The 26053-nt window shown below is 42.5% G+C and overlaps 1 protein-coding gene across 3 annotated transcripts in view; it reads right to left on the bottom strand.

Annotated features, from left to right (window-relative positions):
* Positions 1 to 26053, bottom strand: part of Megf10 (multiple EGF-like domains 10) — a 150140-nt gene that overhangs the window by 31798 nt on the left and 92289 nt on the right. For all 3 annotated transcript variants that reach the window (XM_039096646.2, XM_006254747.4, NM_001100657.1), the window contains 6 exons: positions 23100 to 23236; positions 17584 to 17796; positions 8920 to 9094; positions 7547 to 7667; positions 6629 to 6792; positions 4189 to 4291 (listed from right to left, as the gene is read on the bottom strand). In XM_039096646.2, the coding sequence (XP_038952574.1) occupies positions 4189 to 4291; positions 6629 to 6792; positions 7547 to 7667; positions 8920 to 9094; positions 17584 to 17796; positions 23100 to 23236 (913 nt within the window). The remainder of the gene's footprint in view (positions 1 to 4188; positions 4292 to 6628; positions 6793 to 7546; positions 7668 to 8919; positions 9095 to 17583; positions 17797 to 23099; positions 23237 to 26053) is intronic.

The following is a 26053-nucleotide window of genomic DNA, read 5'->3' as shown; positions in this document are numbered from 1 at the left end:
TGCACGTGTATGTGTGCAGTGTGTCTACTGATGTGTACAAAGCCCAAGACAACCTAGATATCCTTGATCACAGTAACGTGTGCCCCAGAGATCCAAAAGAATTAAAATGTATATTACAGCTACAGTGGCATTTCATTTGTCCCACTTCCCAGTGAGGCCTCTTTCTTTTCAATAAAACAATTTATTGACTTAAATTGTCAATAAACTATACAGTAATCATGCATTTCCTTTCTTTGAGGAAGTGGTGCATTAATTTTAGAAAGAGAAGTTAGAATATTGAATGCACTTTGGGTTTTGGTTAATATTCACAGTATTACATTTTCTACCTTGCTAAAACATGATAATGTTTACAGACCTATTTTTCTTTATTTTAAAAAATATTTGAAATTGCATATAATTATGTCATTTCTCCTTCCCTTTGCTCCCTCAAATCCCATTCTATATCCACCCTTGTTTTCTCCCTTTTAGGCTCTTTTTAATTTAATTATTATGATGCATTATTATATACAGATACATATATAATTTATATATAATTTATTATATACTATACATATATTAATACATTTATATATAATATTATTCATATGTAATTTCAATGAAGTTATGCCAGTTGAGCTGACCAGGTCCTCTATCCCCTACTCAAGAACCATAAACTATAGTCCTGTTTTTAAAATCTCAGTTCCTTTAGGAAAAGACAAACCTGAGATAATGCTGCAGAGTTTTGAGTGGTGATGACTCCAGATTAAGAAACCAAATTTCCTTTGAAGACGACATGATGGCTATGCAGTCTAAGTATACTAATGTAGTCCCCTCTGCTTTCAGTCTCCCCTTCATGGCCACCCCTGCCCGTGTCCTCACTGGCTGACCACTTTGTGCCACTTTTGTTACCTCTGTTAGGGGAAGAGCCTAAGTCCTGTATTGCAGTTCACTGAGGACCCCTCCCTGCTACATCAGACCGGTGCCTCTCCAGCAAGTGATCCTAGCATAGCACCTAGAGCAATCTCAACAGCAAAGAAGAAAGGAGACTGATCCCTGTGCTTCCCTGGGCTCATGGAAGTGATTTGGCTGAAACTGGCTCCTTGGTTGGGAAAAAAATCTTAACAAGGAACTTACTCAAAACAAACTTACCAGTGAAAAAAAGTGAGTCTATTCATGGCCAACAATGAAATGATGCCCTGTGTAAATATTACGCAGAAACTCTCATTCCGAATGTGATGTGTTTTTACACTTTCTGAAACTGTCCCCCCTCCCCCACACACATATGTTTGCTCGGACCAAATGTGTTCTATGAGTGTGGGGAACAATCTTTCGGTAGGCTCAGTGAGTGACAGCTACTTCTAAACCCAGGCTCATGGAAATGAGGCACTGGAACCACTGGGCTCGCTTGAGAGTAATAGACACATAAGTACAGGCTACAGAGCAAAGAGACAGGACAGAGACAGACAGACCGACTGACAGACAGACATGGAGAGGGAGAGGGAGAGGGAGAGGGAGAGGGAGAGGGAGAGGGAGAGGGAGAGGGAGAGAGAGAGAGAGAGAGAGAGAGAGAGAGAGAGATCCATGACGTGAGACAGGAAGCGGGCTGGTCACAGATGGGCAGAGGATTATACGATCACATTGTGTGGCGAAGCCAGTGCATTCCCACAGGAGCCTGGTAGGTCTTAGGCCAGATGGGGAATAATTTGTCTTACCCCATGACCCAGACTGTGGAATGCCAGGAACACATTTTCTGACTGGCTGTAAGCCAACTCATCTCTTGTTTTCCTCTTGTATAGTTAGGTTGTGCCTTTTACATCCTGGCTTTAAATCAACAGAGCAGGTTGACGACACTTGAGTTCTGACCGGTATGTTCAAGGACATCTCCCCTTCTCTATGTATTTATAAGACAAAGGCAGATTTGATAGAGGAGGGCACAAATCGAATAATGTGGCCTTTCCCTTAGGACTTGAATTTACCAGATAATAAGTGCTATTTTACTCACTGAAGTCACTGAGAATTAAATATGGTCTGTCCATTTCACAAAGCCCAAGAACCCTAGTGAAATCACAGATGTTTTTAAGGCCTGACACGACCCAGCTTCAACATCAGTGATGGTAAGGTTACAGGGACATAGAAAGGTGGACTTTCCTACCATAAAGCCAAGTACACAAGGCAAGAAGGAACTACAGGGATAGTGGCCTTGAGTCCATGATCACTCCTAAGGCAGCAAATGAAGTCATTGTACAAGCTAGTCCCATCTGATAAAGTCATTGTACAGGCTAGTCCCATCTGATAAGGAAGCTCTGACACTAACACGTGACAGTTCATCCCTTTTTTCTTCATCTTCAACTGAGGAAGCTCTCAGCAAATTCTAGGAGGGGTAAAAGATCCTCTCGAAGGACTTGCTGGTGACAGGCCATGTTTGTTAATGTGAGGACTCAATGTGGCTAAATTTCTAGTGCTCCCCAAATTAATCTATCAGCCAAATCCCATTAAGTTTCCATGTTGCTTAGTTTTAGAATATTAATGCTAAAACTCATATGGAAATTCAAGGGTCCAGCATGACTGAGCCAACCATAAAAAGAAGGCAAGATTGGAATGTTCACACTTCTCCCAATTTAAAACGTCCTACAAAGTTACTACAATCAAAGACGAAGTTTACTAGCTGGAGAACAAACATACAGATTGATTAGATTGACCAGAATATCCAGAAATCAGCTTCACAACTGTGGGAAATTGACTTCTGGCAAGGAAGAAGTTAAGATATTCAATAGGTGGGTAGAATGGTCTTCAAAAATCTGTGCTGAGGTCACTGGTTATAGAATAAAGTTTGCTCCCTCTCCACCCCAATCATACTATGTAAAAGATTAACTCAAAGTGAATCAAAGACCTAAGTAAAAAAGTATATAGTATACACATAGATAGATAGATAATGTATATATAAAATTTTAGAAGACAACACAAAAGTAAACTTCTAAAATCTTGTGTTAAAACAATGATACCTTAGAATTCTTAAAATGCATTTACTTATTTATCTATCTTGTGTAGAGAGAAGCTTGTGTTTGCTGGGGATTGAACTCAGGACCTCTGGGAGAGCAGCCAGTGCTCTAAACCACTGAGCCATCTCTCCAGCTTGACTCCTTAGAATTGATACCGAAAAGCACAAGGGAACAAAATGTTAAAGTTAGACAAGGTAGACTGTCAGAATAAAAACCTCTGCTCCAGGGAACACTATGAAAATAACAAAAAAAAAAAAGCAAAAAATAAGGAATGCTTGCAAATCGTGTCTGGTAAAGAATTTATATAATTCTTAGAACTCAATCTTATAATCTTAGAACTCAATGATATAAAGAAAAATAACTCTGTTAAAAATTAATGAAGGATCTAGGTAGATATTTCTGCCAAGAAGATGTATCGGTGGCCAATAAGTGCACAGAATGGGTCCTCAGCCACCAGAGGAGCATAAGGCAAAACCTCAAAGAGGTGCCACTTCACACCCACAGAGACGGATGCCATCAGAACGACAGATGTGCTGGCGGAGATACGGAAACACTCAATTATGCTGGTGGGAATGCAAAGTGGCCCTATGAGGAGAGCGAAGTTCTCGCTCAGGATTTACTGTGGGCTTTGAAGATGGCACTAAACGTCTAAGCCAACTTGTACATCATGAGTGAAAACATCGCTCTTCTTCCAGTGTCTCTGATAAACTTCCTAGCTGGAGCCATAAAGCCACATAAAACAAGGAAGGATTTCTACTGTTTAGAACGTTCGTGCTCGGTCATAACACGGATTTGTCATGACTCAAACTTTTAAGAAAGATGCATTTTTTAAACTTTAATTTCTAGGAAAGAGATTCAACATTTTATATGAACTATATTAGTAGCATTAATAGTTTTATCTCTATGGTGATTCTAATTATAGTTCTAGGGGATTTATTTTATTTTTTTCTTTTCTCTTAATACTCAAAATATATCACAGAAATCTTGCTGGCCTACATTTTAGCAACTAGATCTTTCATGTCAGCTCAATAGAAGTATGACAAATCATGGTAAGAATGTGTCCCTTGCTAGGGACTTTACTGCATTTTGATTTTTTTCTGAAAAAACAAAACAAAACACTGAGCTGTGTGTGTTTCTTTGAAGGAGTAAGTAACACCACTAGATACTAAAGTGTTGGTTATCTCTTTCAAACACTGGCCCTAGCTCCTACCTGACCATCCAGGGAGGCATCGGCAATGGCCGGTAGTGGGGTGACATCCGTCTGCATGGCTGCAGTCACAGCGCTCAGCACAGTTCAGCCCATATGTGCCATCCTGTGAGGAAGAGGACATTAAAACCAGCAATGACAAGCCTAGGTATTCACTTGACGGCAAACAGCAAGGGCTCTGACATGTGTCTTAGGAACATGCCATCACACCACCCCTCCCCATGATGCAAAATGCAAGCCTGAGAAGGTAGCAGTTTAAAACCGCTTCAACTCTAGCTTATCTCTGATAAGAATAGTCGGGGGATTTGCATGGTGAAACCACTCAGGCCAACACATACATATGCATATATACAATATATAAGCATGCCAGTTGACTGAGAGCCTTTTCTTATCATTAGCACAACTCATAAAAAAATGTTCATTTATCTCTAATTATTATTAAAACATAGTTTAGTCTTTCCTATTATTGTCTTCCTTAGAGGAGAAAGAGGTCTTTGTCCAAAACATTCAGGTACACACTGGCTAGACATATTAGATAGATGGTAAGTCCATAGATACATAGATGTTACTATAGTACATCTATGTTACATAGAAACATAGTAAAATAGTAACATATCGATCTATACATTTTATTACTGGATTATTAGTATGCTATGTTTACTGTAATAACATCTATATTTACCTATTTACTTACTATTGTACTTATCGATCTAATCTATTTAGTGTGTGCCTGTGTGTTTGTATATATACATATTAATATATACATATATGTGTATATATACAAATATATACATAAATATATGTGTATATATACATATATTTATCTGAATTAAGTTCATTTCTCTAAGTTGTCAGTGGAATACATGACATAGTAAAGAAAGATGAAAATCTGTTATAATTTTCTTTAATACACTGCTTCTTTTTCCAGAAAGAGGTTAAATTGTGGAGAACATTATGATTCAGAGCTGTAAATGCACACTCCATCGGCAGCCTCCTCATTCACCCCTCCAAGCACATGCTACTGGTGAGTAGCCCAATGAAGGGTAAACTCTTGGGCGATGGGCATGATTCATGAGAAAGAAATGGAAATGTTTCTATTTGGAGGGAAATCTTATTTTTCACCCCAGATCCTTGGGACTGGTGTAGGGTACTACAAACGTCTCTGTATCACCCAAACAATGAGGAAAACAGCCCAGTCACTGAGGGTGGGAACAGGGAAACAGCATTACCAGGCAGCGGGTGTTCGATGATGTAATCATTTGCCTAGGCAAATGATTTATTAAGCAAAGAAACCAACTAGACCACTTATTAGGCTCCACTAATGTTGGACAGGATTGCACAGCGGTTAGCTCTGTTGTAACAGAAGCCCCTGAACTATCAGACTCACTAATACATCTACTACAAAACGATGGGCAGCTTACACTGGGGTTTCCACTTTGTCTGTAATGAGAGAGTAAAAGGCAACCTAACTATGCCTCCAGGCATAGATAATAGGTTCACTGCTCTGAACAGACACAGCAAAGCTCGCTTAACTCCTGGGGGCTTGGGGAGCACAGAATAATGCAGGTCAGGAATCCTTTCTCCTTTAGAAAATGGGTTGTACTTAACAAGAGGAGGCCCAGAGGAGGAAAAAGGTTTGGTGGAAGTCCAGTCTCTGAAATGGCCCAACTCAGGGGTGGGGGTGGGGTGGGGTCACATTGTCATCTGATGATGTCCCCAGGGGCAGAGAACACATCACTGCTGCTAGGATGCTTGATGGCTCAAGAAGAAAGCAGGATGCAAACAGGAAAAGAAGCCAGTCAAGTGCTCTGGAAAGCAGGCACGCAACAGGTTACGACAGAGCTCCCTATTTCACTGTCAGCCAGCCTCGCAGCAGCTATGGAGGGAGATGCCTCTAATGATGCACGTCTCCAAATTAGGTCAAGGGAAGGGAGTTCGCACCGAGGAGACTCCCGTGCCTCCAGAAATATTTACATTAGCCAAGGCTGTTTCCAAACCTGCTTTCATCACTCCAGTGCACATTTCTGTGACACCAGCCACCGCCCCCTTTTCAACCCCCTGTCACTTCCCACCCCAAAGCCTGCAGATTTCCATTATAATGGAAACAAAATACTTGGAGAGTTGACAGGCATACACTGGGTGTTTGACCAGTGCTGCTGTCCTGCTGCCACCAAGACAGGAGTGTGTAAGAACCAGAAAATGCTGCACAAGGGGGCTGGGAGATCAGCAGAGGGACAAAAGGAGAGAAGGAGATATTCTTTAAGACATGCCTAGCTGATCTCCACTCGATCCCTTTCTAAGCCTCTGTCTATTTCGAGTCTTGTAATAGTTACTGAAGATCGAGTCATACCCATTCACCTTCAGTCAGGAGGGGAAAAAACTATACAAAGAAGCCATCCCTCCTGCATAGTCCTCCAGGCATGGCTACCCAGAGCACACATACCTGGCAGGGAAATTCACATTTCTCCCCTCGCCATCCCGGCGCACAGGTGCAGGTGCCGTCCAGTGTGTTGCAGGCACCGCCATTGAGGCACTGACAGGTTAGATTACAGCCAAAGCCCCATGTGCCACTGGGGCAGCTGATGGAACAGTCCACCCCGTGCCAGCCTGCATGACAAGAACGACCGAGCGTGTGAGAAAACAAAGGCAACCGGGAGCTTCACTGAGCCCTTCCAAGCCACGTCTCCCTGTACAGACATCTTGGAGATGCATAATAGCGCTGCCCAGCCCCAGTCCCAGCAGTAGCAGACAGCCTTGGCTCTGCCACAAAAGGCCTAGACCAGAAATGAAAAGGAAACCCCGAAGAACCAAACGGCCAACTGTGCCATGTGATCGGTCAGGGATGCCAATGCTGAGAAGTATCCCGTGGGCTCCTGGGAAGGAATGTGGAGTGAGGTCACCTTTAACGCGCTGTGATGCTCGGGGTAGGAGGATAAGCTTTGTCCGTTTATATGAGAGGAAACGGAAGGCTTGTTTTTGGAAGACTGACCCTATCTTTGAAGCAATAGCCATTAACTATGAAAAATGTGTTTCCAAGATCCTGGCTGCGTCTGCGTGCGGAGGACACATTCTGTGCCGCACATAAAGTCTGTGCTGGCTGCACTGCTTGTCATGATTCCAAGTTGGGCCATTTGGGGCATAGACGTGTCTGCTTGTTTACCCTTCCCCAAATCACGGACTCTTGACTTTGAACGCTGGCAGCAACTTCAGAGAGGACCGAGTTTGAGTTTTTTCGGGACTTGGGAAGGATGAGGGATGCTGAGGTCACACTGATTTTAGTGAATTTAGAGCTAGAGGTTCCAGTGACTCTAGGAGGTCAGAGGACCAGGACTAGATAAGATATTCACATACATACTCTTACCTGCCTTACAGATGCACGATCCATCCACAGGAGAACAGACAGCATCGTTTTTACAGCCACAGCGAGAAGAACAATTTATCCCATAGCGTCCCAGAGGACACGGAGTAGAGCAGTCAGTTCCCTAGATGAGCATACCAGTAGAACACAGGCTATTTTTACCAAGGGAATCCATGCCAACACAAACACAAATATACTTTGGTAATGATAATTATGTTTCTTCTCTATTTTTAACACTCCATACTTTTGAAAGTTGCTATAATACCATTCCTAAGCAAATTGTAGAGATTCAGGTATAATCCCGGCTGACTCATGTTTATGATAATGTATCAAATAGGACCTATGCCCCCACAAAAGCCCACAGACTTCTTTAGAGCTGTCTTCATAACAGAACACCAAAATAAGCCTTTCTCCATTGGTTACACAAGTAGATGTATACACATAAATTATAGCCATAAAATTATTGTCAACAAAAATATAAACACTGCACATCTGAATGCTTCACAGGTCACCTTGTATAATATGTAATGTTGTTAATGGTTGAACCACGACAATACTGAGCCAGTGGTATGATTCAATTTATCCAACAGTGGGCATTAAACATAGAACTGAGCTACTGAAAGTGACCCAGGGGCATCTCTTTCCAAAGACACAAAGACTCTTAAGAGAAGGTGTTAACTCAGAGGTCAGCCTGAGGATTGGGACACTGATCAGAAAACTCTGGAAAGTTTCCTCTTGGCTCTGAGACAGACCACTCTTTCTACATTATGTGCCCTGGAGTGACCACCAACGCTCTTCAGAGTTCAGTGTTACCGTCTTTACAATGGGAAGAAATGAATCCCAGAAACCACTTCCCCTTTTCGATAGCTACGGTCGTAGGGCCCACAGACACAACTCGGTGCTCATGTTGTACAGGTACATCTGTAGGATCTGAACTCCCAAAGGGACCTCAAAACCCAGTGTAACTGGCTATAGACTGTGAACATATCATAAATGTTCACCTGGTGCATGTCGAGTCTTTAAATTTCGTGGAATTCAAACAGAAACTATTGAAAATAATAGCTAATAACCATATAGAAAACTATTTCTGTGCTGCTGATAGGTCAGAGTAATACCAGTACAGAAGGAACAGTTATGAGGGGTCATACTTCCTGATGTGTTCTTGTATTGAACATTAGTGATGCCTTGACAGCTCCATCAGTGTTCTCAGCCATCGGTGGACTATTAGAGTTACTTATCTCAAATGGTTCCCTTCCCATGAGTGCTGTGGATAGATTGATCACATGTACTGTACTTCCCAGTAGCTCACACAAACCATGCTGTGGCTATTCTCCACCCTGCACCGCTCTCCAGCCTCCAGAGCCCAAGTTACTCACTTTGAATCCTGGAGCACAGGCACACCTTCCACTCACACTGTCACAGTCAGCCCCGTTTTGGCAGCTGCAGATCTGTTGGCAAGCTTCCCCGTAGAATCCAGGAGAGCATGTTTCATTACAGTACAGTCCAGACCAACCCGGCTTGCAGCCACACTCTCCAGACATGGGATGACAGCTGAGGGACATAGATGAAAAAAGGACAAGTCATTGGGGGTAAACACGATACTCGAGGCATGCGCAAATGTTGCTTTCTCAATGATCACAAGTGTGCTGGTAATTCCGTGAGCATGGTTTAAACCTAATTCCTATGGGTGGTGAGACTTAATTCATTGGCTGACACTGGCTGTTATTGATGAATGAAATCAGCCTCGTGCCCTAGTCAAGGGTACAATGACTGTATCCTTTTGTCTAAAACTCATTGTAATTGTCTTAAATCGAAAGCACTAACTCAATCAGAAGGCAGCACCCTGACACACACTGACCGGCTCCATCCAATGCCAAGTCCACTGTGCAATATCCAAGGAATTCCAAAAGCAATGACCTTGCAAGATGCCTCTCCTCCCAGTCCATCTACCTGGCAGTAAAGCGGCAGCTGCTGGCTGGAACAGCAGCCACACTGACAGGCCAGGCGGCCAGCTGTTGCTCCGCAGCAAATGGACACGTCAGCTGTGCTAACATGCTCACGTAAATGAATGGACACAATGAAGCACTCTGTGGCAAGCTGGCTCAAAGCATGTGTGCTTCTTGACACGGGAAACCTTGACGATCAAACTACCTCTGCTGACAATAGGACGTCTGTGTAAAGAGCCCCCCCCCCAAGAAGCCCAAACCTTCCCCTTAAATGGGACAAACAAAATGTCCTTTGCATTTAGACATTTGCTAAGTGGTCTTTCTAAAGGACTATTCATAGAATTTGTACTCCTAGGGGAAAGGGAGACTTGTAGAGAAGAAGACAGAACGTCTCACTCGATCTGTCTACCTGAGTAACTTTAGGGAAGGCATCAAGCCTTCTATCTGGTGTGAAAGACTCAGACCCCACAACACACCCCATAATCTTATTTTGTATGTAGATAAGTGTTTTGCCTGCGTGCATGTATGATGGATGCCTTGTGCCCGCAGAAGTCTGAAGAAGGCTTCAGATACCCTAGAGGATGAAGTTACAGATGGTTGTGAGCCTCTGTGTGGGTGCTGGGAACCAAACTCAGGTCCTTTTGCACAAACAAGTACTCTCAACTTTCTAGCCATCTCTCCAGCCCCACGCCCCAGAATCTCGTATTCCCTCTGTCCATATCTCTCGTCCCTTTCCCCTCTCTCCTTCAGAAGAAGCTAGGAGACTGGATACTTCGATCTTCATTTTCTAAAGTTTTCTTTCTTTCTTTTTTCCTTAAAATGTACTTTTAGAGTCCTACTACAACTAACTATTCACAGGAAAAAGTCAAGAGATCCATCAAATTCACGCTCAGCAAACATAAAAAAAAAACAAACCTAAACACATTGATACAGTTGAGATTTTCTGGTTCGGGAAGGTTTGGATGCAGAAGAGAAGGGTTTGAGTCTTAGACACACTTAGATCTACATGCGATTAATAGATGTAGTCATTGTATCATCTTTGGATAAACAGCTGTCATCTTTGTGGCATCTCAGATCGACTGAGTCACAGTCTGGGCCCCATCCTTCTCTTCTTTTACATCTATCTACTCCAGCCATCCATCTGTACTCCTGTATGTGGTACCTCCCTCCATCTGCCTGGGCATTGCTTTGTTTGCTGGTGTGTTTGTTTGCTGGTGTGTTTGTTTGCTGGTGTGTTTGTTTGCTGGTGTGTTTGTTTGCTGGTGTGTTTGTTTGCTGGTGTGTTTGTCTGCTTGCTTGCCCATTGCTACAGGACCTTGCTGCATAGCCCAAGCTGACCTCATAATCAAGATCTTCTGCCTTTGCTAAGATTACAATAATGCACTACGGTGCCCAGCTAAGACTTATTCTCTATTTTTATTATTTATTTATAAATATTTTTAACTTTTATTCAATTTTTTTCATGTAATTTTTTATCATGTTCCCCCCACCACTCAACCACTCAACTTTGTGTTCTCTCTCTCTCTCTCTCTCTCTCTCTCTCTCTCTGACAAACATAAAGGAAACACACACAAATAGAAATAAACATGCAAAAGACAAACAAGGCAAAAACAAACAAAACATCAAAAACAAAAAATGCCCAAACAGAGCAAATACAGTCAAAAAAATTTTAAAAAAACAAACCACCGAGTTCATTTTTTGTTGGTTAATTACTCCTGGGCACAGGAGCCTGCCCCAGAGTGTGGGTAATATGCCCAGTGAAACTCCATTGGAGAAAACTGATTTTCTCTCCGTTTGCCAGTGGGTATCGATTGCAGATAATTTCTTGGTTGGGGATGGTACCCCAGGTCACGTTCCCCTCTCAGTGCTGAGTTCCTATCTGGTTTGAACGTATGCAGGTCTTGTGTGCCCTGCCACAGTCTCTATGATTTCAGTGTGCACCAGCCTTGTAGACATGGTTTCCTTTGGAGTCAACCATCACCTCCGCGTCTTACACTCTTTCCTTCTATTCTGCATAGCTCCTGAGCCTCGAGGGGAAGAATTTGTTAAAAACCTCCCCTTTAGGACGGAGTGCTCCGAGGCCTCTCACTCTGTGCATACTGTTTGGTGATGGATCTGTGTTACTTCTATCTGCTGCGGGAAGACGCTTTTCGGATGAGGGCAGAGAGAGGTTTGTTCACCACTCCTTCGGCCTCATCTCTGTATCTAAATTGTTACTAGAACTTAACCATTTCAACTCAAAACTGCTTTCGACCTTGTTACACATCTCTATTCTCCACATTGTTCTATGCCTTGCCAAAGCCTGAAGTAACAAGCCTTCCAATATTCCTCCCTGTATCTGCACACGCCTACAGAGTCACCTACAGAGTCAGTCATTCCGTATCTCCGCTTTAAAGTTTGTCAAAGGTTCCCCACTTAACAACGTATGGACTAAAATCCATACTGTTTAACTCCAGAACCTTTTAAGAGTGGAAAGGGAGGCAGGAGAGGTGCCTCTGTAGCTAAGCACTGTTTGTTCTTTCAGAGGATCAGGATTCGATTCCCAACATCCCTGTGACAGCTCATAACCTGCTGTAACGCCTGCTCCAGGGACCTAACACCCTCCTCTGGCCTCTATGGGTACCAAGAATGTACTTGGTATATAGAAGTAAAAAATTACCCATACACATGAAGTAAAATAATACATTATTTCCAGTAGTGTTGGTGAATGCCTTTAATTCCAGAGGCAGATCTCTGTGAGTTTGAGGCCAGGCTGGTCTACAGAACAAGTTCCAAGATAGCCAGGGCTACACCCACAGGGGAACCTGGTCTGGTAAAACAAAAAATCAACCAAAACAGAGTGGAGAGGGGAATGCTAAAACTTACCCTAGAACAACAGGCTTAACTAACTTGTCCTGGTACAGCCGTTGACATTTCTGCACCTTCTCCTCTCCAACAATGAAATACCTGTCATGGCGGCCTTCTCTTTATCTCTATATTCTGCCATGCAGAATTTCTTTCGGCTTGCAAAAGCACCGAGCCTTTTCTACTTAAGAGCTTCCATGAGAGCAGCTTCAATCTAGAAGAAGCTTTCCCTACTTTCCCCACGCCCGCCCCTCTCTCCATTTTGTCCTCGGTCTCAGCTGACACAGTTCCTCTTCCTAGAAACCCATCCAGATGTGGTCTGTCCTGTCTATCCATTCTCTTTCCCTGCATCCTCCTCTCCCTCACGTACCTCTCAGGCTGAAAAGTGTTCTATTTACTTTGCTCTGACGTCCCCACAAGATCTATGAGGGCAAGAGTTAAGTTCTCTTGCTACCCATCCTTAGCACACAGTAGGCTCACAGAAAAGACAGCAGAGTAAATAGGTGAAAAGGACAGAGCCCACTCCAGATCCAGTTTTCATAAGAAACCTGATTCTCCCTCATCTCTCTGAGACATGACACAAGGCTCTCCAATACAGTACCTGTGTCCAAAGTCAGGGTTTCCACTAAGGCTTGTTTCAAAAGTGTTAGTCTTAAATTAAAGGGAACTGCCCAGGGAAATAAGGAATAGCGGAAGGGAAACTAAGTGAACACAGACACTCACAGCCAGCACCCTGCTGAATTATCTGCATGCATCATTAATCTCAGTTTCCATGACTTAAAGTCACGGTCCTATTTCATAAGTGAGGAAACTGAGGTCTGCAAAGGGTAAGGCTTATTCAGAGGGTCACAAGGACAGTTATGGCTGAATCAGACCTCAACCCGGGTTTGTCAGTTTGTTTGGAATCTGAAGGGAAAGGAAATTTGTGAACTGCCTTCAGGGGAGACTTGGCATGAAAAGGAACATCTAAAATTTAGGATATAACACTGTGCACCAAAGTCAGCAAGATTGCAAAAGAAAACAAACTTATATGAGCAAAACTTCCTATCTGAGAAAAGCAAAAGAAAATAAAGTCTTTTTTTTATCTTGACTTGCTAAAAGAGAACATTTTGGTAGAAAAATGACTTACAACTTAAACAAATATTATTTAGGGGTTGGGGATTTAGTTCAGCGGTAGAGCGCTTGCCTAGCAAGCGCAAGGCCCTGGGTTCGGTCCCCAGCTTTGAAAAAAAGATAAAAAAAGTATTATTTATGTAGGTCTTAATACAAAACAAAATAAAAGTCACTATGTGAACCGTAAACGGTAGACTAGATGAAGAAAATGATATTCAACGGCCCCTAGTGAGTGGTGGTCCAGCACACTGGATCTCAGACTGATGGACACCAGGATCAGCATTCTGTAGTTTGTCACTAAGTATAGGACACCAGAGCATTGGCACTCAACGGACTCTCACACAGGCAGTTAATGGACAGCGAGACCTACACGTGGAGGAAGACTGGAGAACATGGGTGACAGACGTACTTCCCACCTGCATTCTGTCTAAAGAACAAATTGCTTTACACATGGGAATATGATTAAGCTCATGTGGAAATGTTTGCCATTTTATACATGCATATAAATACAAGCACCTTTAAAAAGCAGTTCTTCAGTTTCATAGCTAACTTATAACAGGCATCCAGACGTACATGATATTGACTGAGGTTAGTGACGTAGGTCTGTGATTCCCTGACACTCAGGAGGCTGAGCCAGGAGGATTACAGGTTTAAGGACTGCTTGGGCCAGCCTATAAATTCAAGGTGAGCCTGGACACTTACTGAGAACCTGTCTCAAAGTAAAAAATACCGAGTTTTATTACTGGGAGTGTACCAGTAATAGAATACTTGCAGCATGTTTAAGATCCTGGGTTCAACACTCAATACTGAAAAGACATATTGACTAAAATGGAACATGTCACTGAATCTCCTTTAATTCATTTCCTTATAGGAGGACTACACTCAATGCAATGACGACTGGGTGCATCCTGGTTAGTTTTGACTGTGAATTTGGCACAGTCTTAGTCACCTGGGAAGAAGGACCCTCAACTGAAGAATTGACAGACTGGTCTATGGTTATGTCTGTGAGGGATTTTCCTGACTGGTGATTGATGTGGGAGGGTCCAGCCCACTGTGGGCGGCACCATCCCTAGGGAAGTGGGCTGGACGATACAACAGAGTTACGTAAGCATGAGCAGAGATGGAGCAGTAAGCACCACTTCTTTATCCTTTCTGCTCCAGGTTTCTATAAAGTTTCTACCCTGCTATCCCTCAGTGATGGAGTATTAGGTAGAAGTGCAATCTGAAATAAACCCTTTCCTCCCCAACTTGGTTTTAGTCATGGTCTTTATCACAACAACAGGAAAGCAAATTAGAACAGATGGTATTTGCAAAATAAGACACACACTGATTGATCAAGGCTACTGACTGTCCTTATTAATAAGGATTAATATACATGTTATGTACAGTCTAATTAAACTGGTTGATTTTTGCACTCAAAATCATTTCTGCCTTGAAACTTAGTTTTGCACCTGAAAAATCTAGGTTAGTAAAAATGTCTTTGGGTTCACTATGATTCAAAGTATTAATATCACTTGTAAATATATTTAAATTAATTTCAACTATATAACGGATTAAAAGATAAAATGGCTACAATTGGGGGTGGGGCTCTTAAAAAGAAACAGAGGCCAAATTCAAGGCCAGTCTGGTCTACATAACACATTTCAAAGTCAACCAGGGCTATACAATAATACATCATCCAAATAAATAAACAAATAAACGAACAAACAACAGATAAACGAAGGAAGGAAGAGGAAAAAGAAAAGATGGAGTCCAGTGAATCTTGATCCATTTGTAAGGGTTGTTTCATCTTATAAATGAATATTGGGCAACATGACACAAACAAAGGCTTGGAGGTATTCAAATCTTAGAGCCTGCCCTGCTTATTGTTGCCTTTAGAAGCCAGGTGGCTAAAATGAGCCCAGGCTACCCTTCTGGAAGCTCCATGGTCCTAGTCCTTCTTATTGTCCAGTCAAATGCCAAACTCAAAGTGAGCATTTCCAGGACCAATCAGCTTTCAGTGGATCTGACCAGTGAACCTATGACAAATAGCAGAAGAGACTCCCACACCGAGCCTAAGCCACTCAGCGAGAAGTCATTGGCTAGTAAATACCTGGTGGCCTGAGCTACTAAATTTGGCATCGTTTGTTTGTGGTGAGGCAACTAATGCTAGCCTATACTAACCCCTCCTCAAACTTGTGGCTCTCATATATCAATGTGTACATGGACAGAGCCTAAAGACCATGTTAACTATAAACATTGCATTAGATTTATTATTAGTTACACAGAAAGGGGCTTGGATACATTTATTGCACGAATTGTACATGACGGCAAATCTCTACACAGTTCATTAGATGATAAGGGAACAAATTAGGCTTTCAATTAAGGCAATGATTCTACATACCCTCCCTCCCCACTTTTTTTTTCTAAATGGCCCTGCATTTTGCAGGGATGTTCAAGATATTAGAATTGATAGACGACTCCAACTGTGTATCCAACAGGATAGACTCATGTAATCCGTATTTATCTAGCTTTAATTTGTAAATGCTAATTTTTTAAAATAGCTTTCACAAATAAGGGCATTTCGCTTGCTTCTAAGTCTTCTGAATATCTGATACACATAATCTCGGTATTGCTTTGATCTGTGTGATTGTCAAACGATCCTATCTGCTTTGTTAGTCACGTGTGCACTAGTCTGCTGGGGCCTCTGACAGAAGCATCACAGTCCTGAGATGAAGGAAAAACAACCACATTCCCTGTGCATCAAAAGCCACCAAAACCCAAGGCTCCATGCTTCTCTAGTTTCCCTCAGAACAGAGGTCTTCTTTTCTTAGAGGTTTACTGCATTGTTGGACTTCATTTATTTCAATAACAGTATAGTCCACTGGGGATGAAGCTACCTGAGGTTTACCTTACTGTAATAAAAGAAGCCAAACTCATGGTCTGTGTTTAACTGTGGCAGCTCCTTATATATCAGAACATTGAAAATAAATCTTTGCAGAGAGTTTATTACTTAAATATTTAAATGTTTCATGTAGAAGATAACAATATGTTCCAATGGAGACCCAAAGTTGACCATAGCGAAGTTACTCGAATCACATGGAGAGTACATTTCTTAGACACACACACACACACACACACACACACACACACACACGCACGCACACACATCCCAGTACAATACAAAGTACATTTTCCTTCTGTTCCTTGTAATGGCTTAAAGAATACACCAACCACCATCTGCTCTGAATGCAAACAAAATTCTTTCTGCTAACATCTGAACTATTGTATGCTGTACTAGATTTTTGCCAAATTTATCTTTTCCAGAAGTCTCAACTGGGCTGGGAATTCATATGTATCTTTTCCTTGGAAGAGGGCAAAGAAAGGAATAGGCGGGAAGATATTTTTCAGAGACAGACAAGCACAGTAGGGTTGCCAGGATTGTAGCTTCCTGTTCCCAAATTTTTGGAGAGACTTTTTTTATTGCATTTATTATTTACACTTTAAATGTTATCCCCTTTCCCAGTTTCCCCTCCAGAAACCTGCTATCCCCACCCCCTTGCTTCTGTGAGGGTGCTCCCTCACCCAACCACCCACCCACCCACTCCCTCCCATCTCCCCACCCCGACATTCCCCTACACTGGGGCACTGAGCCTTGACAGGACCAAGGGCCTTGGAGAGACTTTTGAGCTGAAAGACTAGGTTTTTGTTTTGTTTTGTTTTGCTTTGCTTCGCTTTGCTTTTTTTTTTTTTTTGGTCAGAGCAATCAGTTCTGAAATTGATTCCACATGTGACAGCCACATGTGAAGCACTTTCACAAACCCTCCCACTTCCTCTCCGTAGCCTTTCCTTTTTCCACAGATGTGTTGTCAAGCAAAGGATGCTTCAGTGAGCGTGATGTTTTCTAATCCTGAGCTTGGCTTAACCCCTGTCTCTCCATGGTAACTTTGCTTCTTAGGGAATGTTACACAATCCTTCTTTTAGGGAAAAGCTCTGTTAATCTCAGCAAAAAAACTCATTTTTACCAGCCCCCATCAATAAATAACATATCTTGTATCCACCACCAACCAATAACCCTAGTCCCTTGATCATGGGCTTTCGGTCCCTAAAGTGAAAACTTTAATAGAAATTGTTTTTCCAGAGGCGGCTGGCACTCACCTATGAGTATTGTCCAGGTGGCAGGGGCACCGCTTGTCACATTTGATGCCGTAAAGCCCCTCAGGGCACAGACGAGCCTCGCAAAATTCACCTGAAAAACCTGCTTCGCATAGGCATGTGCCGCTCACATGGTAACACTTCCCTCCATTAACACACCTGCAGGTCTCAGCACAGCGAACTCCATAGGTTCCAACAGGACATTCATCCTGACACCTATTCAAACAAGAGACCAGCAGTGGGTTCAGAATGGCCTAACTGTGCACAAGTTGAAATGCTTAGTGTGCCATATTTAATCCATTATAGGTAGAAACATAGCAAGATGGATCTCTCTGTGGTCGAGACAACTGACTACAAAGACTCGAGAGATTCTGAACTTCCAAAATCAGATGCCCTCTACCCCAGTTTGTAGGTTATAAGAAGGCTTGGAGTTTTCTAACAAGCTTCTGGGGAAGTGGAATATCGCCCTCTGTTGCAAAGGCCTGCCAAATAACAAGGAGGGGAAACAATGAACTTGAATTTCCCCTTAGTCTTTTTAACAGAGAAGGATGGGCTCACAGGGGAGAGATGCTTTGGGAAGCTGGTTGAGGCAGGAAGCTGGTCCCTGTAGGAGTGAAAAGGAGCCAAGGAGAGCATGGGTAGTTAAAGGGGCCAGCCAAATCACCTTCTGGAGAGGTGAGGTGACTGGGAACATTCTGCCAAGAAGACAGAAAGACAGTCTCACCTAGTGGAGCATACACCACAGTAGGGGACACTATCTCAGCAGCCACTTCCCATGTGGCTCTCCACTTATGCCAGACTCCGGGTTTTTTTTGTTTGTTTGTTTGTTTTTGTTGTTTTTGTTTTTGTTTTTTTTGTAAAAATGTAGGTCAGTATTGTGTTTTCCAGATCTGAACCAAGCAAGCAGCAGGGCATGCTTAAGAGTAATGGCAGAGATGCCATTCCAAGAGAAACAGCCTTTCTACCAGGCTTGGCCCAATTCTAATGACAGGGTGTGGTGAGCGTCAATATTGGGATTCTAAGTATAGAGGGAAAAGCTTGGGAATCTTCTGACATTTTGCTGGTTGACTCTGGCTCATGTATGCACTGAATTTGACAGAGAAAAGCAAAGGGGCCTCCCGAAAGCAGGTTTCACTGCTTCTAGAACTCTCTAAGTGCACTTGTCAGCATGCTGCCACTAAGCGCTTAACCACAGGAGAAATTCTGGAACAGTTGAATGATTTCCTCAAATGAAGGCTTTAGAGCTACCCGAGAACGTCTAGAGCTATTTTCCAGACAACAGTATTTTTAGAAAGGCCATCAATATTTTTTAACCTTCGAGACGCTTTTATAAACTGACTTGTTCTTTTAAAAGGGACAGTTTACAGGAAGACTTTGTGAGGCACAGTGATTTACCTGATCCAGGCTTTTACTAAAGGTTGGCAGCTTCGCAGTATGTCTAACGAGATATAAAATAAAAATAGATAAAAATATCCTCACTCTCTTCCCTAAACTTGTAAACAAAACAAAATGTTAAACTTGGGGTTGGTGGGATGATTCAGTGGGAAAAGACACCTAATAGCCTGAACTCGATCCCGGAAGTCACGGGATTGAGGGAACAGACTTCCTCAAGGTGTTCTCTGACCCCCCCACACACAGTAAATACATAATCGTTAGTCATGTTAATCAAGAAAAGGCTGCATGATTTTAATGTGGTTTAAGCACACTGTAAAAGGTGTTGGAAGCGGCAGGCACATGTTGATGTCTGGGAAAGTTACGTTGCTGGGTCACAGGGAACTAATGTGTCGGACTCATTGTGACTTGGCACAGAATTTTCTTTCTCTTGGAAAGCAAAAATGTATAATATCCAGTCCCGGCCTGTATTTACCTTTCTAGCCTCTAATCAACGATCTAGAAGTTTCTAGCATAAATGCAGAACAAATTCACTTGGGTTTGCCAGCTAGGCCGTAGCTATGGCAACAGGTTCCCTTCATCAGTACTGCAATGCCTTCCTGTCAATCATGGTTAAGTATGTACACCTGGGAAACTCAAGCAGCAGGACAGCTTTCTAGTAGAGACTTTTCCGGTGGTTTTTAAATCACTGTTAAAACTGTACACATGTATAAGGTATAGTGTGATGATTCGGTGTATACAGAACATTTTCTACTTAAATAGATATCAAGAAGTGGCTATGACTTTCTGGATGCTCTCTAGCTTAAGATCACCATTTCCCTTTCAAACCCTTAAAGTAGCTGGTATGGTATAAGAAAAATAAGAAGGACTATCTCGAGAATCAGCAATACATTTTCTTAAGAAAGATAACAGAGAAATAACAGAGGGTGATAAAAATTGACCAGAAAAGAAATGTAGAAACTATTTCTATTAAATTACTGCTATTAAAAGGAAAAGAAGACCAATTCTATTAAGAAAAAAAGAAGAAAGAAATTTCTAATAGTGTTTTACAGTAAGGAAAAAGGATGAACATTAAGTGGACAAAACCTGACCAAACACTGATTCATCGGGCACATCCTCACACCGATATTGCTCTGGTCACTACTTTGGATCACACTGTGATGAAGTCAGGACAGCAGCCCCTTCCTGTTCTCTGGAGCATGTCACTTCCCAGAGTGACTGGTATAGCTGGGCTGAATCATGATTCAGTGTGTAAGATTCCCATTTATCATCAGACCTGGACTCCAGGGTCAGCAGCCTGCCTTTGTAACATCTGGAGCTGCTGTCCTGGGCGAATGCCAAAGGAATTGGGAAAAAGCCATCTTTTCCACAGTCGAAGAGGCAGACTGCTCCTGCGCTGAAGACCAGCACTGCATCCCTCCAATCCTGGGCTGCATTTCCTGACCTTCTGCCTGTGCTTTTCTTCGCTTTCAGAATCATGCAGGTCTGGCAGGGCTGTCTTGGGGATCACTATAACAGATCCCCTTACTTAGCTGTGAATACTCACTGAGCATGGGGCATGTCTTATCATCAGAGAACAGAATGATCCCGTGACGCGCCATTAGCACCTTTGAAAGCATCTTCAAGCAGAGCTTTGTGAGGGTCCCAGACCATCTTCTCTTCATTCTTGATGACTTCACTGGATTGTGTCGTCTTCCCATCCTGTCCTTTGAGTCTTCCCACAGACCTCAAAGGCTTTTATTTGTCATCTGCTGTGTAGTCCTACCAGCCTGCAGGGCGCACCACTTGTTTCCCTGTGGTGGGGTGGCGGCCCCACATCCTGGGTCTATTTGCTGGCAGCTGCCTGCGGTGGTAACCACTGTGGAGCGGTCCCTCCTAATCACTCCAGGAACACTGGCATCTCTAGACAAGTGAAGGGACACTTAACGATCCCCACTCTTGAGTCTCCTCCCCCACCTCCTGCCACAAACTGCCCCACAGCCACTCCCTGTGTTCTGTCACAGAGTCAAATGTGCTTTCTCCATCCCATGGGTTGCATATGTTAATAGCCCAAAACAGAGGCAAGAATAGCAATGGAAAACAGTAACCACCGGGCATCGCCAACACCCCACAAAAGCTTGGGTAGAACAAATGTCCCACCCCACCTCATTTTTTCCCTTCGTTGAGTTTCAAAAATTTACTTGAAAACTAGCTGCCCTTCTCTTCCCCTGTGTTCCAGCTTGGCTAAGCCCATGCTCACTGTCTTTGTAAGTGTGATGTTTTTGTGTTGCTTTTAAACTATAATTCATACATCAACACGGTAAAAGGAAATTCTATGGTTGTATTAATAAACAACACAATGGCTTTTAATTAAGTGGACACTTCTAACGAAAGGCCTTAACCAAAGGAAGGAAAAGAGACACTGGGCAACAGAGTAACCCGAAGCAGCAGACATATGATTACTCAAAGCCATCTCCAATAGAGCAGGGCAGGGAAGAATTCCCACACTGACCTCCTCTCGGTCAGCAGCAATTCAGAGCTTCAAATAAGTAAGCTAAAAGGTGAGCTAATCATTAGAAATATCATTAAACCAACCATCTTTAGTGGTGGATACCATCATTTCAAAACTAAACAATTCCACACTTTGCTTAAAACATTTAAATTAACTTACAAATTGGTAAAGATTAAACTAAGAAGCAAATATTTGAAAGCAAGTCTTCCTTTCTTTAGAAAATACCGAGTTAGAAACTTAAAGATAATTTTTAATTACAAAAATACTTAGAAAATGCATTTAATAAGTAAATAGAGGCACTGCCTGGAGAGGTGGAGAAATGCATAGTATTTAATCAAAAGCCATTTAATCAAAATCAATTAAAGTAGAAATTAGGAAATGAAAAAATACTAGGGTAAAAAGGCTTTTTTAGGTCACATACATCACTAAAATACAGTGGTGTGTATTGTGCAAAGTTCCTAGATGGCTAGTGTTTGCACAGTCCCTGCACACCACTCGGTCACAAAAGCTGTGTGGATAAGCTTCGGGACGGCTCCAAGATCCTCAGTTTATTAAATCTTATCACAAGCTGGAGGAAAAGTGTCATGCCCAAGCATTACAAGGACATGGGCTCGTTGTTCTTCCACAGTCTCCCTGTCTTCCTCTCAGGTCACCATACTGAGTCTATGCCACAGGTCATGGACTTAGCTGTCCAGTCTCCTAGACCTAAGTTCAGTCTCCTAGGAATTAAGAGCAAAGTTGAAGAGCGGGGCCAGGAGAGCCACTGAGGTAACAGTTTGCCCTTTAATACAGGAAGTGGCCAACCATGTATGTAAGAGCTGCGGGAGCACAAATAAAGCAAAATCACCCGTTCCCTCCTGTTTCACACAGATCACAGATTTCTAAGTTCTCTCACAGAACTGATGCCATCATTTCCACACAATATAATAAATACAATGACTATTATTTTACTTAAAATTATTATTGTTGTTGTTATTATTTTATTAATGTGTGTTTATATATGCCTATGTGTGGTAGTACGTGAACTTGAGTGCAAGTTCCTGAAGAGATCAGAGGTACAGGGTTCCTGGTACTTGTGAGTTCCCTGATATGGACGCTAGGAACTGAATTCAGGTCCTCTGCAAAGGCAGTATGCATTTAATCGTGGAGCCATCTCTCTGTCCTCAATAACTAACATTCTTAAGGATATTCCGGGCAATGAAAAGGAAGCTATACTTTGTATAAGACAGTAAGTACATGTTGCATTTGAAAATCAATCTGTTAAACACCTCATCCCTTTCCTCTTGTGTCATATCTCAATTCCATCTAAAAGTTCTGAACATGTAAAGTGTCTGTCCATGTTCATCATGGGTTCTGACCAGCTGATGTTCTATTGTCTTTTTTTTCCCCTTAATGTCTCTCTGATTTCCTCCTCCAATTCAGTATTATTGATCTGTCCCTTGGTTTCTAGGCACTCCATGAGGAGAGAGTTTTTCAAACACTTTTAGACTTTATGGATGCTTCTGAAATATTAGATAGTAGTTATAGACACACAATGTTGAGTATGTTCCCCAGACTCTCCAAACTTTCCTTCTAATTAGAATAATTAGAATCTTACTCATTATGACTCGTCAGAAGAACATGCAGGCATCCTTACCGTTCCCCTGTGTATCCTGGGCTGCAGTGACATTGGCCTGTGGCAGCATCACACGCTCCTCCATTGTGGCACTGACATTCTTGGGAACAGTTCTTTCCAAAGCGACCCTCGGGGCAGGGCTGACCACACACTGTGCCCTGAATTCAAAGAGACTTAGAAAATTAGATGGGCCACCAGCCAGCATCACGGAAGAAAACAGGGACAGCAGAAAGGGAGGGAGAGACGTGGGGACAGGGCTGGAAGATAATTAGATTACCGGTATTCTAGAACACAAAAATGTTCGTCATCTTTAAAACGTGAGAAATTTCAGACTGACCCATTAACTCAATGAGACTTTATGTTAAGTTACATTCAGAGACACCTGAAGAGTAATTCTAAGAAATTTTTGTATTGAAAACTGAACCTTAAGAACCTTAAGTTAAAGTTACATAAAGTTATTAATGCAATCTATAACCCCCCTAAGTAGTCTCCCCTGTGTCTTACCTGCATCCTAAGTCAACAGTGCTCACGGGAAAGTAGCAACATCTGCTGCACACAGAGCATCTGAGTGTTTCCCTGGATGCTAACACTATCACTGGGCTCTTTTCTTAACATGATAAAATACTGTAATTCTGATGTGATATTAATATGGCATGAGATTAAAACTGTGTACTTGAATTAACAATAACATAGCTCAAGAAAGACTTCTCTGCAAGGTTTAACTTTTATTTCAGAAGAAAAGACAAGCCCAATAAGCATTTCTGAGGTAATCTTATTTCCTGAGGAGAAAACCCAAACAAGTCACCAGGACATTTCTCCTTACCCTGGGAGCTATCCTTAGCAAGCATAGTCATGTGTACTCCAATTCTGGGCCTGTGAAAGTAAGACATGACCCCAAGACCTCAGTCTATCATTGATACTCCACTGTTTTCTACTTTACTATGTAACTTGTAACTTGGGCCTATGGCCTCTGATTTATTAGAGTTATAATCAATAGAATATTTATTGTAGTCATAATTAGTGCAGATAACACACCCCACACAATGGGATTTCCCTAATGTGTTTTCATTGTCCTCTCTCTTTCAAAAGGGACAGACTGTGTGTACTCTGAAATTGGAGCCTAGCTAGAACACCAGATGGTTTTCTAAATGTTTATTTTGGATAGCGTAAGAAATACATTTTCTCTAACTACTGGCTACCCACAAAGGCAGTTGGTGAGCTAATTAAGTCCCCTCTGGTGGTTTCTAGCTATCCACAAACAGGAAAGATTCTTCCACAGGCTATTGGAACCATAAAGGCTTTTGAGAGTTGATTCAGGTTAGTGTTTTAACTGAAAATCATCTGCACGCCAGACGCTGCGCTGAGCTCTGAGAGTCAAAGAGAAGTCACCTGGTTTGTTTGTGAGTGGTGAGGAGAGCAGATGTAAAAATAGCTCCAATCACTCTGTGCGAGTGCATCCCACTTACTGCACTTGGTGGAATACAATAACGTTGCTGAGAGAATGATGGACCAAGGGTCAGTGAACAGCTGGCCAAGTTTTGGTATGTGGTGGGGTCTGGTGCAAGTGCTCACTTTTTCTGGGTCTGACTCTAGCAACCCATAGTGGTCCCTCGTCATCTAGGGATGCTGTTGAAATGTTGGGTTTGAATAAAGCTAATGTAAGCCAACAGTTGAATGATGATGATGGTACTATTGGCAGATATATATATGTGTGTGTGTGTGTGTGTGTGTGTGTGTGTGTGTGTGTGTGTGTGTGTGTGTGTGTGATAGGAAGGCCAATTGACCTTTGGAGACATCTAACACAACAATAACCACAGTGTGTTGTAAAGGAGAAATGAGTGTTAGGAATTCAGTTATCCACAGAGGAAAAAAAGGTGACTGGAAGCTTCTATTAAGAAACATCCCTTGTGGTCTAGAGGAAGTGGTTGAGGGAAGATTCCGGGGGCCTACTGAGTGGACTCATTTGTCTGCCTCCTGAACTCATAGTTCCAGGCTGTGGCTATAACTTTCTCATATCATAACCTTTAAGTATCGAAGAAACATTGACACCTTAAGATGAGGCAACCTGAAGACCCTAGCAGTGAACTGCCTGCAGTTCCTCACCCGACGATGTTGGAGCTCCCTGGACACTGCCACTGTAGCAAGACTGTTCCCTTGCCAAGAAGCCAGCAAGGCCTAGTATTAGCAGAAGGCTGAATAAAGGAATTGAGAGAAGAAAAGGATTCAAAGATAATCCTTCTAGACACTTCTACTTGGGGTTCTAAGAAATGGTGACTTGCACTAAGATCCAAAGGGGTTGAGGTATGTGTGTGTGTGTGTGTGTGTGTGTGTGTGTGTGTGTGTGTGTGTGTGTGTGTGTATCTGGCAGGCTTAGTTTCCTAACATTTGCTCTGCTGGGCCTGATGGAAATACCTCAGTGATCCTTCCACAGTTTCCTACAACCCAGAGGCCCTCAACAAAAGGCCGCACCCCCTAACTCCATTCCTTACCTAGCTCCTACACTTTGGCCAAGCCTTCATCATGGGTCTGATCAATTCATTGCACATATGCCCCAGTGGTCTTCATAAAACTCGCCATTATATCTTAAGGTTCATACCTATGTCCTTTGTTTACAATAAAGAATAATTCCGGATAAATTCTACCCCACATTTGGCTGTAGAAAGTGAAATGAAGCCCAGACATCAGTAACATTGTGACTATAGGTGACCAAGGTCAGAGCAACAGCAGGGTAGTTACAAATTGCACTTGCACGCAGGGAAGGTAAGACGAAGATCCCAGGAAAGCAACAGATGGCTCTGAGAGAAGTTTCTATAGAAGAAATGGCTTAGGAAAAGCCCTTCAGTGGGAGAAGTGGGAGAGATGGCCACTGATGAAGCAGAGGACAAAAGAAGGTTTAGACAGAGAGGTGGACAACCAAGTGAGTCAGAGCTCTGGAGAAACAAGAGTCCTAGTGGATCTGACAATCAAGAAGTCCC

The sequence above is a fragment of the Rattus norvegicus genome, chromosome 18 (genome assembly GCF_036323735.1).
Source record: "Rattus norvegicus strain BN/NHsdMcwi chromosome 18, GRCr8, whole genome shotgun sequence".
In the NCBI taxonomy this organism is placed as follows: domain Eukaryota; kingdom Metazoa; phylum Chordata; class Mammalia; order Rodentia; family Muridae; genus Rattus; species Rattus norvegicus.
The sequence above is the reverse complement of the archived record's forward strand: the minus strand, read 5'-3'. Positions and strand labels throughout refer to the sequence as shown.